Genomic DNA, 12,200 nt, shown 5'->3' with positions numbered 1-12,200 from the left:
TTATAACTGGTTATTACCAATAACTACAGGGCCTCCACAATTCAGATCCAAGCATTCTACTCTGCAACCACCAATTCTACCTTTCTAGTTAATTCCCTAGGGCCCCAGTTTAAACAAACCTTTACCCCTCTGGGGCACACAGTCCGTTTTGCCCGTCACACCTGTCTTGCCTTCTACTCCTTACCCAGCTTGAATTCCACTCTATCACTCTCTGGCACGCTGTGTCCTCAACCTCGCTGCCTTTTCCTGTCGTCTCCTCCTCGGAAAGAGTCTGATTCTGGACCCATGTTCTCCCTCATCAGAAAGAATGAGCTACTCCCACTGCTACTTGAACCACAGACCCCTTTCTTCTCACCCCCTCCTTATCAATTTCCCCTCAGACCATTCCTGTCACCATGAAAACACACTGCTCTTTCTCTCATATTAAAAATAAATCCTCTATCAAACAAAATACCCCCTTTACCTACTGCCCTTTACAAAAATCACAGGAGCCGTCTGTCCACACTCCTTAACTCTTATGCCTATCCCTTCAGTGTCTCTTGAAGCACCCCAACCAGGACCTCTAGATCACCACCAACCTCTACATTGCTAAATTTGTGTCAAATCTTGATCTTTATCTCACACAACCTATCGGCAGCATTTGGCTCGCCTGCTCAGACTCCTGGAAACACTTTCTTCTGGCTTCATGATTCCTAAATCCTTATCTCTAGCTGGAACATCTGCACATTCGTCCTCTACTTCACTATCCAACAGGCATTTCAAGCTAGCATTTCCCAAACCAAACTCCCAGCCATTCTCCAACATCCACACTTCCCCTCATCCTCCCCATGTTAGCAACTGCAATCTCACCCGGCCTGTATCATCTGTCAGTGATTTGTATATAATTATTCACAGAGGAGAAATATTTTGATGCCTAGTTGATATTCAGAGGCTTTGAGATTGAAATACAAATTACTTTTTTTTTTGTTTTAAGACAGAGTCTCACTCTGTCACCCAGGCTGGAGTGCAGTGACACAATCTTGGCTCACTGCAACCTTCGCCTCCCAGGTTTAAGCAATTCTCCTGCCTCCGCCCCCGGAGTAACTAAGGCTACAGGCACATGCCACCAAGCTCGGCTAACTTTTTACATTTTTAGTAGGGACAGAGTTTCACCATATTGGCCAGGCTGGTTGCAAACTCCTGACCTCAGGTGATCCATCTGCCTTGGCCTCCCAAAGTGCTGGGATTACAGATGTGAGCCACCTCACCCGGCTGTACTTTAAGTTGGCAGGAGATGACCTATTTATTGCCAGAATTAACTCCTCAGAGACAAGAAAGGTTCTGAGTAAATAATGCATTGGCGGTTGCCTTAAAAAATAATCAGAAATACAAAGATTTTAAGTTTACTGACCTCCACCCTGCTCTGCATAGTGCCTGAGCTAAGCATTTAATGAACTCAGCGTGACAACTGTGCAGTCATATTTCAGAAGTCTTCTTTTCTGAATGAGGCTATGTTTCTGAGTAGTTACATGGTGGCTAGTTACATGGGGGCATTTTCTACCACAGAAGTCATAATACAACAAGCTAGAGACGTCCAGCGGGGCTTTAGTTGAAAAGATGAGCTGTGTGGCTGGGTAATGTTTCTCAAATCTCAACTGATGTTACAAATTACCATCTAGGAGCATTTTTATAAAGCACAGAAGCCAAGGCCCAACATCTAGAGATGTCGATGTGGTAGATCTAAGCTGGGCCAGTGCCCAGGTGACTCTTGTATTTGAGAAGGGTGGAAAGCATTGGTCTGTGAAGATGAGACTGGGTAATCCTGTAAGAAGCTGACAGTATTAATAATAATAGACACAAAGATTACAAGTGTTAAGTGAAAATATTTATATAGTAAAAATACTGTCATTGAGAATTTCTTGACCCCAAAATACCATAAAGTAAATGAAAACACCTGCCAAAACAAAACAAAACAGGTACAATGTACTAGCAGGAGAAGCTAGAGCAGGAGTCTCTTACTAGAGGGGGAGAAATTAGCAGGACTTCTACCCCTTAGCAGAAAATGATGGGCATTACCGAGACCGAACACAGACATGCTTTTGACGCTGCAGCTTCACCCTCAGGCGTGAGACCGAAAGAAATGCTTGCACAGCTATGCCAGAAGACATGTCTACTCACATTCTTGGCAGAACACTTAGAAGAACACTTGTTAAAAGCAAACAGCTGAAAACAACCCAAATGTCCGTCAATAATAAAACAAATAAAAAGTTATGGAAGAATTTCATAGTAGTAAATTACATGTCAGTGCGAATAAATGGACCACAGCTACTGCAGCTGTGTTATCAGCATGCATGAACCTCAAAAATACTATTTTCAGAGAGAAGGCAAGTCACAGATGAATGCAAACAGCATGAGTCCAATGACGTGACGTTAAAAACAGGTGAACAAAAAGTGCTGTTCACATACCCATACATGTGGCACACAACCTGAAAAAACTGAGACGACTTTGCTTGCAAAGAAGAGAAACTGGGGAACTGCCCAGGAAAAGTATTAGTATGTTTTGCTACAGGCATTTTAAAAATAGAAAATGTTTAATTCCTTCAGGGGATTCATGAATGGTGAAGTTTAATAAGTAATGTTTTAAGCCTAACATGCCAGCTCTCATATATGCTAGGAGGAGGCTGAATTAAGAAAAATCTACTTATACTTTCCTACTAAGAAATGCAAATGTTGCTTGTGAAGGTTCCTCTGGTCAGCCCTCATTTCATTCACATGTGTACATATCATATATTTATGTAATACCTTATCCACTCATGTGTCAAGAACCAAGTCAGTCATCAAAATAATCAGCCTGAATGCATGCTATAAATAGGAATTTCCAATTATCTTATGTCAAAAAATATTAACGTTCAGAATCATCTCAACCAACAACAAAATATACACATTTGCCAGCGGCAAGTCTACATTTTAGAATTTCTACCACAAGTGTTTAAAATATACATGTATACAGGTGCATGTATGTAAACGTCTGTACATGCGTACATAGATGTAAACATATACAAATATACATGCACTTGCATATATGTACACATACAATTTTGGCCTTTGGGCAGTTAATAGCTATAAATGTGCCTATATGGTCTCCTTAAGCTTAGAGATGGCCAAATTTTCACTGTATTTTTATACTGGAAGACATCAATTCATTCAAAATTGAAACACTGTCAACATTTCATAAGTAGGCAGATAGATCTATTACTCTTATACAAAAACAGGCCTGAACTGTGGATTCCAAAACTAAGGAACACTGCCCAACCACATTAATTAGACACTTCCCTGTCTTACTGATAAAAGAACATTTTTTTTTTTGAGATGGAGTTTCACTCTTGTTATCCAGGCTGGAGTGCAATAGCACAATCTCGGCTCACTGAAACCTCTGTCTCCTGGGTTCAAGCCAATTCTCCTGCCTCAGCCTCCCAAGTAGCTGGGACTACAGGCGCACACCACCATGCCCAGCTAATTTGTGTATTTTTAGTACAGACAGGGTTTCACCATGTTGACCAGGATGGTCTTATCTCTTGACCTCATGATCCACCCGCCTTGGCCTCCCAAAGTGCTGGGATAATAGGTGTGAGCCACCACATGCAGCCTTTGATGAAAGAACATTTAAACATGTGTGCCACTAACAAGTTTTTAAAAAATATTAGAAGCAGGGAAATAAAGGTCAATAACTAAACACTGAGTGAACAAATTGAAGATGTGCAATTGCTTTTTTAAAAAGGGGGAACAAACTCACATTCAAATTACTATTTTTATTCTATTTTTAGAGACAAGATCTCACTCCATTACCCACGCTGAGTGCAGTGGTGCAATCATGGCTCACTGCAGCCTCCAACTCCTGGGCACAAGAGATCCTCCCACCTCAGCCTCCCAAATACCTGGGTCTACATGTGTGTGCCACCACACCAGGTTAAATAATTATTTAAAAATTTTTTGTAGAGTTTGGGTCTTGCTATGTTGCCCAAGCTGGTCTTGAACTCCTGGTCTCAAGCAATCCTCCTGTCTAGGCCTCCCAAAGTGCTAAGATTATAGGAGTGAGCCACTGCACCTGGCTTTACTTTTTTTTAAAAGGGGAAAGAGGGTAAATCCCCTTTTCATTTCAGACTCGATCAGTGAATTCTTAATAAAATTCAGGCCTCCAGTGCTCAAGATAGAGTGACTGACTCATTACATCTAGAAGAGGACCTCTCACTTTTAAGTTTTAATCATAATTCTAGGAAACTATTTCAAGTAGCCTCTAAACTATAATAATTTTGACTACCTGTTTAAAATTCCTGAGTTCGAGGAGTTCAAGACTAGTCTGACCAACATAGTAAAACTCTCTCTGTAAAAATACAATATTAGCCAGGCGTGGTGGCGCATGCCTGTAATTCCAGCTACTCGGGAGGCTGAAGCAGGAGGATTGCTTGAACTAAGGAGGTGCATGTTGTGGTAAGCTGAGATGGCGGCATTGTACTCCACCTGGGCAACAAGAATGAAACTCTGTCTGGAAAAAAAAAAAAAAAAATTAAGCGCTTACAGAAAAACTCCTGCCCTACCCTCAAGTTCTAATAGGGAACAACCATCTTTTACTTGCTGTTTCTTCTTTGACCATAAAAAACATTTATCTGACAGCAGATGCTATAACTTGAAGGTTTATGTCCCTCCAAAATTCATATTGAAATTCAATCTCCAGACAACCACAGTGGCTTAGCCCTATAATTACAGCGCTTTGGGAGCCAAGGTGAGAGGACTGCTTAAGGTCAAGAGTTCAAGACCAGCCTGGGCAACATAGTGATACCCCACCTCTACAAAAAATTAGCTAGACATCGTGGCATGTGCTGGTAGTCCAGCTATTTGGGAGTCTGAAGCAGGAAGATGGCTTGAGCTCGGGAGTTTGAGGTCGCAGTGAGCTATGACCTGGGTGACAGAGCAAGACCCTATCTCTAGGGTGCGCACGCGCACGCATGCACACACACACACGTGTGTGTATATATATATATATACACACATACATATATCTTATATATAAAGAAATGTAATCATATATATAAAGAAATGTAATCACACACATACATATATATATAAAGAAAATGGAGATTACATTTGGAATCTTTAAGAGGTGAGGAGGTCACAGGGCTCCTCTCTTATGAATGGGATGAAGGCCCTTATCAAAGAGGCTTCCCAAAGCCCTTGCTCCTTTTGCCCTTCCATCCCTTTTGCCATGTGAGCACACAACATTTAAGGTGCCAGCTTGTAAGCAGAGACCATGCCCTCACTGGACACCAAACCTGCTGGTACCTTGATCTTGGACTTCCCAGCCTCCAGAACAGTGAGAATAAAGTTTTATTATTTATTACCCAGTCTCAGGTATTTTATAATACCAGCACAAAGGAACTAAAACACAAGAGCTCTCAGAAAGATGAATATTTCACCAGGCCCTTTAATTTCTTTTATAAACCAAATTATTCAGAGAAAGAATCTACTATTTTCTATAGCTGAAATGTGATAAGTATCTATGACAGAAAAACGGGATATTTATTTACTTTGAAATTACTTTAATTTAGAAATAGAAAACGTTTTGAAAGAGAAAACAACCCACAAAACATAGAGGCAAATTTGTATGCTGTGAGCTTCTCACACCCTCACCACTTGTTCACCAGTCTCTAAGATGAAAAACTCTCTTCCAAAATGTATTCAGCCACCACTGTAAAAGAAAGAAAAATTGTTACCTCTGAGCACAGATAAGATTTTAATAATTATTATTTGAAATGCAATATGCTATGATTTTAAGGGGTTAAGACTAATTACTTGAACAACACCTAACTTTATCTAAAGATGGCAAAAAGAATGGCACAGTGAACTTGAAAATCCTAAACCTGAAAAGATGATGTGGCTACTGGGAGAGGTCTATTTTTAAACTCACAATGCTCATTCAGGAATTGCCATCTTGGAACAGTCTAGTATAATGTCTTTCCGAACACAACATAAACTATCAATTACATGACAGGATGTTTAGTTGAGCAGCTTTCCAATTTGATAACGTTGACACACCAGGAGAACACACCAGCAGAAAATAGACTGCAGATGAGCACGAGGCACTCAAGCACTGAATCTTACCATAATCATTGAAAAATCTGCTCAAGCACTGTATCTTACCATAATCATTCAAAAATCTGGGTTAGTCATGATGGAAACAAAAATCACCTTTTCTACAGAAGAACTTCTGAGTTTTAAAAGCATGAACATTAAAACTGTGTAGTCAGGTATACATTGTAGTAATGTTAAATAAAGAAATATAATTTCATTACCAGATGAAAATTATGTAAAACAGGCCAGGCGTGGTGGCTCACACCTGTAATCTCAACACTCTGGGAGGCTGAGGCAGGCAGATCACTTGAGGTCAGGAGTTCAAGACCAGCCTGGCCAACATGATGAAACTTTGTCTCTACTAACAATAAAAATAAAAAAAATTAGCCAGGTGTGGTGGTGCGACTCTGTCTCAAAAAAAAGGAAAAAAAAACTTATTAAATAGAATACTCCTGAGTATATATTTTAATGCTTAGTATTTTAAATGCTTATGCTATTAAATAGTATTGCTGTAACTAAAAGGCCAGCAAGTGCTTAATTATCTTAAATTCTAATACCGTGAATATTAATTTTGACTACTATAATTATAAAGAAAAAGAAAAAAATCATGAGAAAAAACTGATAATTCAACCCAATGAGTACTTCCCTTGCTACTACCTCAAAATGATTTAAACAATGATTTACGCTCTTTCATGTAGGGAAAGAGAGATTCCTTTCAGTTTTACAGCTATCATGGCATAACATGAGGAAAGAGTATGTTCTCTGTAGTGTCTCTCACAAAAGGTTTTAACTGGCCTTCACATTAAGGTAAAAAATATCTAAGGATAGATTTTTAACTCCTTAAACAATGAAACCACTTTTTTAACTGGAAGGAAAGTTTTCTAAGTAGCTTCTGAAAGGTTTCCTGTGTTGCCATGCAATCCGAGTAGGTTACTTAATCTCCTCATCCCTCAGTTTCCCCATGAAGATTAAATGAGTGGACACACAGAGTCATGAAAAGTTCTCAATGAATGTTAACTATTATCATTGCCACCATCACCATTAGAAAAGGCAAGAACCTGTAGTTGCTCACTTTATTCAGTGCTTTTAAGGGATACAAGAGGGCTCTGGACTAGATTCTATAGGAGACACACATAATATAAATAAAAAGGTAGGCATTCCCCACAACTCATAATCTAATGTGAAAGACGAACCTATATGAGTATGACACAAGGCAGACAGTGATGTCCGGCAAAAGAGACAAAAATATAGGTTAAGTGAAGCGGGGGGAAATTTGAAAGCTGCTTGTATACCAAAAATTGGAAAAGCTGGGCTTACATGATCTTCTGGAGGGTACTACACTAAGAACAATGAAGGGTGATTATCACAGGAAACTAATTTTGTTATCATTGTGAAGAAACACTTCCTATCAATTAAATCTGTCTCATGACAGAATAGGAAGCAAGAAGAGCAGCAGCACTGAGAATGAAAAAGGGACTTGTCAGAGACTGCCACTTCATACTGATTTCCTCATTCTACTTCAGTATTCTCCCCAGGATTCCACAATTCCACAGTTGGCACTTCTCACTGGTAAAATAGAAGGGATTTCTGAACTGACAAAGGCGATCTCAGTGACTTGGGCCCATCTAGCTCTTAACTATTCATGAGCCTGAATATCACTTTGTGGCACTTCTGCTTAATAACTATGGCGACCTACTTAAGAAATCCCTCTGACAATACACATTGTTGTCATTTAAAAGGCAACCTGTACTAGTATCTGTGATAAAATACCCAGTAATTAGGAGATTTACAGTTCAGAAACCTTTTTAAAATCATTGCTTCAAACTTTACCACCCCGTAAAATCAACTGATATTACTGATTGATATTGGATAGATATCAATAGCATACAGAAAGTTCTCGATGAATGTGAACTATTATTATTGCCACCATCACCATCGGAAAAGGCAAAGAACCTGAAGTTGTTCACTTAATTCAACAAACACTTAATTGGTGCTTAACTGATATTATCAGGTAATAATAGATTTTATTACCTCCAAACAGCGAATGAGGCTGAGATTAAATACATACAAAAAAAAAAAATCACAGAGTAAGTACATGTTGAAACTCATACTAAGTCCTTGGCCTAAACTGCGATCAGTATCAGTGGCTCATTACAGCAACAACTTTCACTTCTATTCTTACTCCAATTGTTTCTGGGGCCTTACTTGACTTCAAAGTCATAATTTAAGAACTATTATCCCACTGACTAAACTGGGCACAGAGAGGACAGCTACTGCTTAACAAGAAAAGGGATTTGAATCTAGGCAATCTGGTCCAGAGTTAGAATTCTATCACAGCAGTGATTTTTGGATGGGAAGCAATTCCTCTGCACCTTGGAAATTAACAAGATACACCACAAAGAGGGCAGGTTTCAATGCTGGTTTTGTGACATACGAGTGCCTTTAATACTTTTTGGACTCTAAAATTTTATTTATTGAAATAGTGCCTAGCATACAGAATTTCTGGAAAGATCATGTAAGGTCTAAAAGCACTCAATTATTGGGTACTTGTAAATATCAGTAAACTCCAATAGCACAAAAAAGTCAAGAGATGTATCTCTGTATTAACGCAATAGCAGCCTGTCATCTCAAATGGTTTCAAGTTTCATTTAATCCTAGTCTATTTAATAAAGCTTACTTACACAATGATGTTATTAATAGGAATATGGATCAATTTCACAAAGAAGCCAATGAATCCCATTATAGCAAATCCTATTGCTGTTGCCATGGCAATCTTCTGGAATTCTGCATTTAAAAACACGAAATTCACATATTTTTTGCACTGTCACTGAAAGTATGGGGAAAAAAACTATCAGCAACATAAATGAACTTAACTAGTACACATTTCTCCTGTTAACAGATATGTAACTTAAAAGAAAAAAGGTGAGACTATTAATAGTAAACAACTTGTTTCACAGGTTTTTAAATTTCCATGTTTTCTTTATATTTAAGGAAACAAATAGTGCATGTCTGTGCTAGTGAGTTCATCAACAAGTACTAAAAATATTTTTTCTTATTAACAAATAACCAGAATATACCAAAAAAAGGTCATGGATACAAGAAATATACATTATTTTTCTTAAATTTTAAAATGTAACATTGTGATTTTTATTATAACATGTTGATTATACAGGCAGAAACATATCTTTTTTTTGGTACACTATAAACAATGGGTCCATTGTCTTTGATACTACAATGAAGCCAAAATTAAGGCCTGAAAACTCAAATTGGGCCAGGCATGGTGGCTCTTGCCTGTAATCCCAACACTTTGGGAAGCAGAAGCGGGTGGATCACCTGAGGTCAGGAGTTTGAGACCAGTCTGGACAACACGGTGAAACCCAGACTCCACTAAAAATTCAAAAATTAGCCAGACATGGTGGCGTGTAACCCCAGCTTCTCAGTAGGCTGAGGCAGGAGAACTGCTTGAAACTGGGAGGTGGAGGTTGCAGTGAGCTAAGATTGCGCCACGGCACTCCAGCCTGGGCAACACAGTGAGACTCTGTCTCGAAAAAATAAAATACAAATAATCAAACTGAGTTGAGCACAATTTTATAAAATATTACCCTGGTAATGTTTTCATTTTGTTACTTCCTAAGAGAAGCTTTCCCTAATCTTCTGACTTGGTTAGTCCTCCTGTTATGTGCTGTAAAACTGCCTTCTAGTTATCTTCCATAATACTTACCATAGCAGTAATTAAAAAACATAATTGCAACAATTTGTTTATGAGCGTTTCCTTGATAGATTCTAAGCTCCACGATATCAAGGACTATTCTCTTTATTTATATACTACATTACATACATGTTATATTCTCTGTTATATTACCAGCTCCTAACTCAATGAATGAATAAAAGTAGAGCAATTTAACACGTGAATCATGATAAATAACAAAAGCAACTTTCTAGCTTGGAAAAACTATATTGTTGGTTTCATGTTAAGGTTTTGTTTGTTGGGGTGGGAGCTGAGGAGGGAGAACTCCAAAGCTTCCCCAAAGAGGAAACATATAAGACGCTAAAGTCAAAATATTACTAACTCGAATGTAACATGGAACATGAGGCTGTAGTAAATAATCTTACACCATTTGAAAATACATAAAATAAAAATTTAGACAAGAGTAAAAAATTTAGGAAGACATGACAATGTTAAGAAGCCGTCGAGCAGTATCAATCAATAAAAATGTTGATGAATATAATGCAATGGCTATCAAGAAGATGTTAATGAAACAAAAGGCTTAGAAAATGCAAAGATTTAATTTTCTCTCACGGTCAAGCAATTACCTTTTCTATCAGGTTTAGTGCATCTTTTCACCAGCCGAATGGAGTCCTTTACAAACTGCCGACTTGGCTCAACAAACTGCATTACCTGATCCATGGCTGCCTGCTTAAAACAAACAAAGATGCTCACTGACATTGGTTATCATACAGTAAGGACTTGCTCATTTACATCAAGATGTACATGAGACCAGCCACTGAATTCACGTCTAATATGGGTCAGCTCCACCTCCTAAAATAAAACAAAAAACAAACTCCAAAGCCTAAATTGATATATTTTTGTAAATTTCAGTTAAGTATGGGATCAAAGGCAATAAGCAAAGATCTTACTCATCTTCTCTGACAAAGAATCGCACACTCAATATAAAAAGCCTATCTCTATTAAAAGGTTAAAAAAAAAGGTTAAGCAACTGATAACACATCCATTCCTTTTCTCACTCTGCAGTCCCACCCATTACCACTCCTGCTAAAGAACTATCAACGTTGAAATCCTACAATTTCTTTCCATATTATATTTTAAACTATGCAGAAGCCAGTGTCTTATACAGTGAATGCCAACTATGGTTGCTGCAAGAGCCTAAAATGGAGGCAAACGTGAATTTCAATCTGATTTTTCTAAAACGTACCAATACAACATACTTTTCTAAACTATAAAGAATGGCTAAAGCAAGATGCAGATTCTGAGAAGCTACTAGCTAAATTCCAAACTTTTTGGTTTGAACACATCTTTTAAGGAAAAAGAGATATACAATTTACCATATAGGTTCTTTCGAGGAATCTATTACCCAAGAGAAATATCATCAGATCTCAGCTTTGAGAGCCACGGCTATAGTAAGTAAAGAGGCCAGGGTGTTACTTGTATTTTCCTCCATTTCTAGTACTTAGAACAGTGACCAGGTGGTGGTTGAAATCACTGGCTATGGAATGTAAACCTCTGTAATTCCCGGTTCCCTAGCCTAATGTAGGCTATAAACAACGAAATGTCAATGAAACAAAAGGTTCTGCAACGGACTGGGGCAAAAACACAGTAATGTCTGTTTCTTCTGTATTTCACTTAACTTTGCTCTTGAAATCCAAAGGGCTTAAACTTTTTGTAATCATAGTTGTCATGAAGGAAGCTAAGAACTCTTTATCCAGAAAAATGCTCGCTACTCACAATACCGCACTCAATGTCAGGGGCAGAGATCCAAAAACCAACTATGATTTCTCGAAATAGACTCTAACCAATGCTCTCACTTTAAACCTCGGAGCAGCGGCGGGGCCAAGGCTGACTACAGCTCTTCCCAGACAGGACTCCACACCCGTAACAGACACAGCCCCGAATCCGGGAAGCAGGCCATCATGTTCCACTGCAGCACAGAAGACACCCGGCCAGGACGCTAAGCTCTGGAGGCCCGCGGGCCGGCGACCCCGCTCCCCGGGTCTGCCTTCCACCAGAGGCCGGGTTGGTGGGATGCAGGCGGCCAGACCCCCGCCCCGGACCTCAGCCAAGGGCCCACTCTCCGCCAGCCGCACCACGGCCTCCCGGGGAGACAAGCCGGCTCGCCCACGCCCGCCGCCCCCGCGAGTCGCAAAGCCTTGGCCGCCCAGTTCGCCTGTGCCCACCGGTGGGAAGAAACTCACCTGCCCAGCCTCCACCTAAAACGCCAGAGACACGTAGCGTTGGAGCGGACTGACGGAGGCCCACCGGAACCGGAATCCGGGTTTCTGCCAACCGCCCGCCCACTCCTCCGTCCCATTGGTTCCTTACGCGAAACCTCAGTGCGCAAGCGCAGCGCGATACGAGT

General features: G+C 39.6%; 1 protein-coding gene across 2 annotated transcripts; it reads right to left on the bottom strand.

Moving 5' to 3' along the window:
* Nucleotides 1-5,552: 5,552 nt before the first annotated feature.
* On the bottom strand, nt 5,553-12,160 carry SEC61G (SEC61 translocon subunit gamma). 2 transcript variants are annotated; one of them, XM_017516425.2, is made up of 4 exons: nt 12,037-12,160; nt 10,420-10,519; nt 8,787-8,889; nt 5,553-5,722 (listed from the first exon to the last, which is right to left on the bottom strand). In XM_017516425.2, exons 2-4 carry the CDS (start codon nt 10,511-10,513, stop codon nt 5,713-5,715), a joined length of 207 nt encoding a protein of 68 aa, XP_017371914.1. In that variant the 5' UTR covers nt 10,514-10,519; nt 12,037-12,160; the 3' UTR covers nt 5,553-5,712. The 2 variants fall into 2 exon arrangements, with proteins under 2 accessions (XP_017371914.1, XP_017371915.1); XM_017516426.2 differs by having other exon boundaries at nt 10,420-10,522; nt 12,037-12,133.
* Between the last annotated feature and the right edge of the window lie 40 nt (nt 12,161-12,200).

This window comes from Cebus imitator, unplaced genomic scaffold (genome assembly GCF_001604975.1).
Source record: "Cebus imitator isolate Cc_AM_T3 unplaced genomic scaffold, Cebus_imitator-1.0 Scaffold586, whole genome shotgun sequence".
In the NCBI taxonomy this organism is placed as follows: domain Eukaryota; kingdom Metazoa; phylum Chordata; class Mammalia; order Primates; family Cebidae; genus Cebus; species Cebus imitator.
Note: the sequence above shows the minus strand (reverse complement) of the source record. Positions and strands in the feature narration are given on the sequence as shown.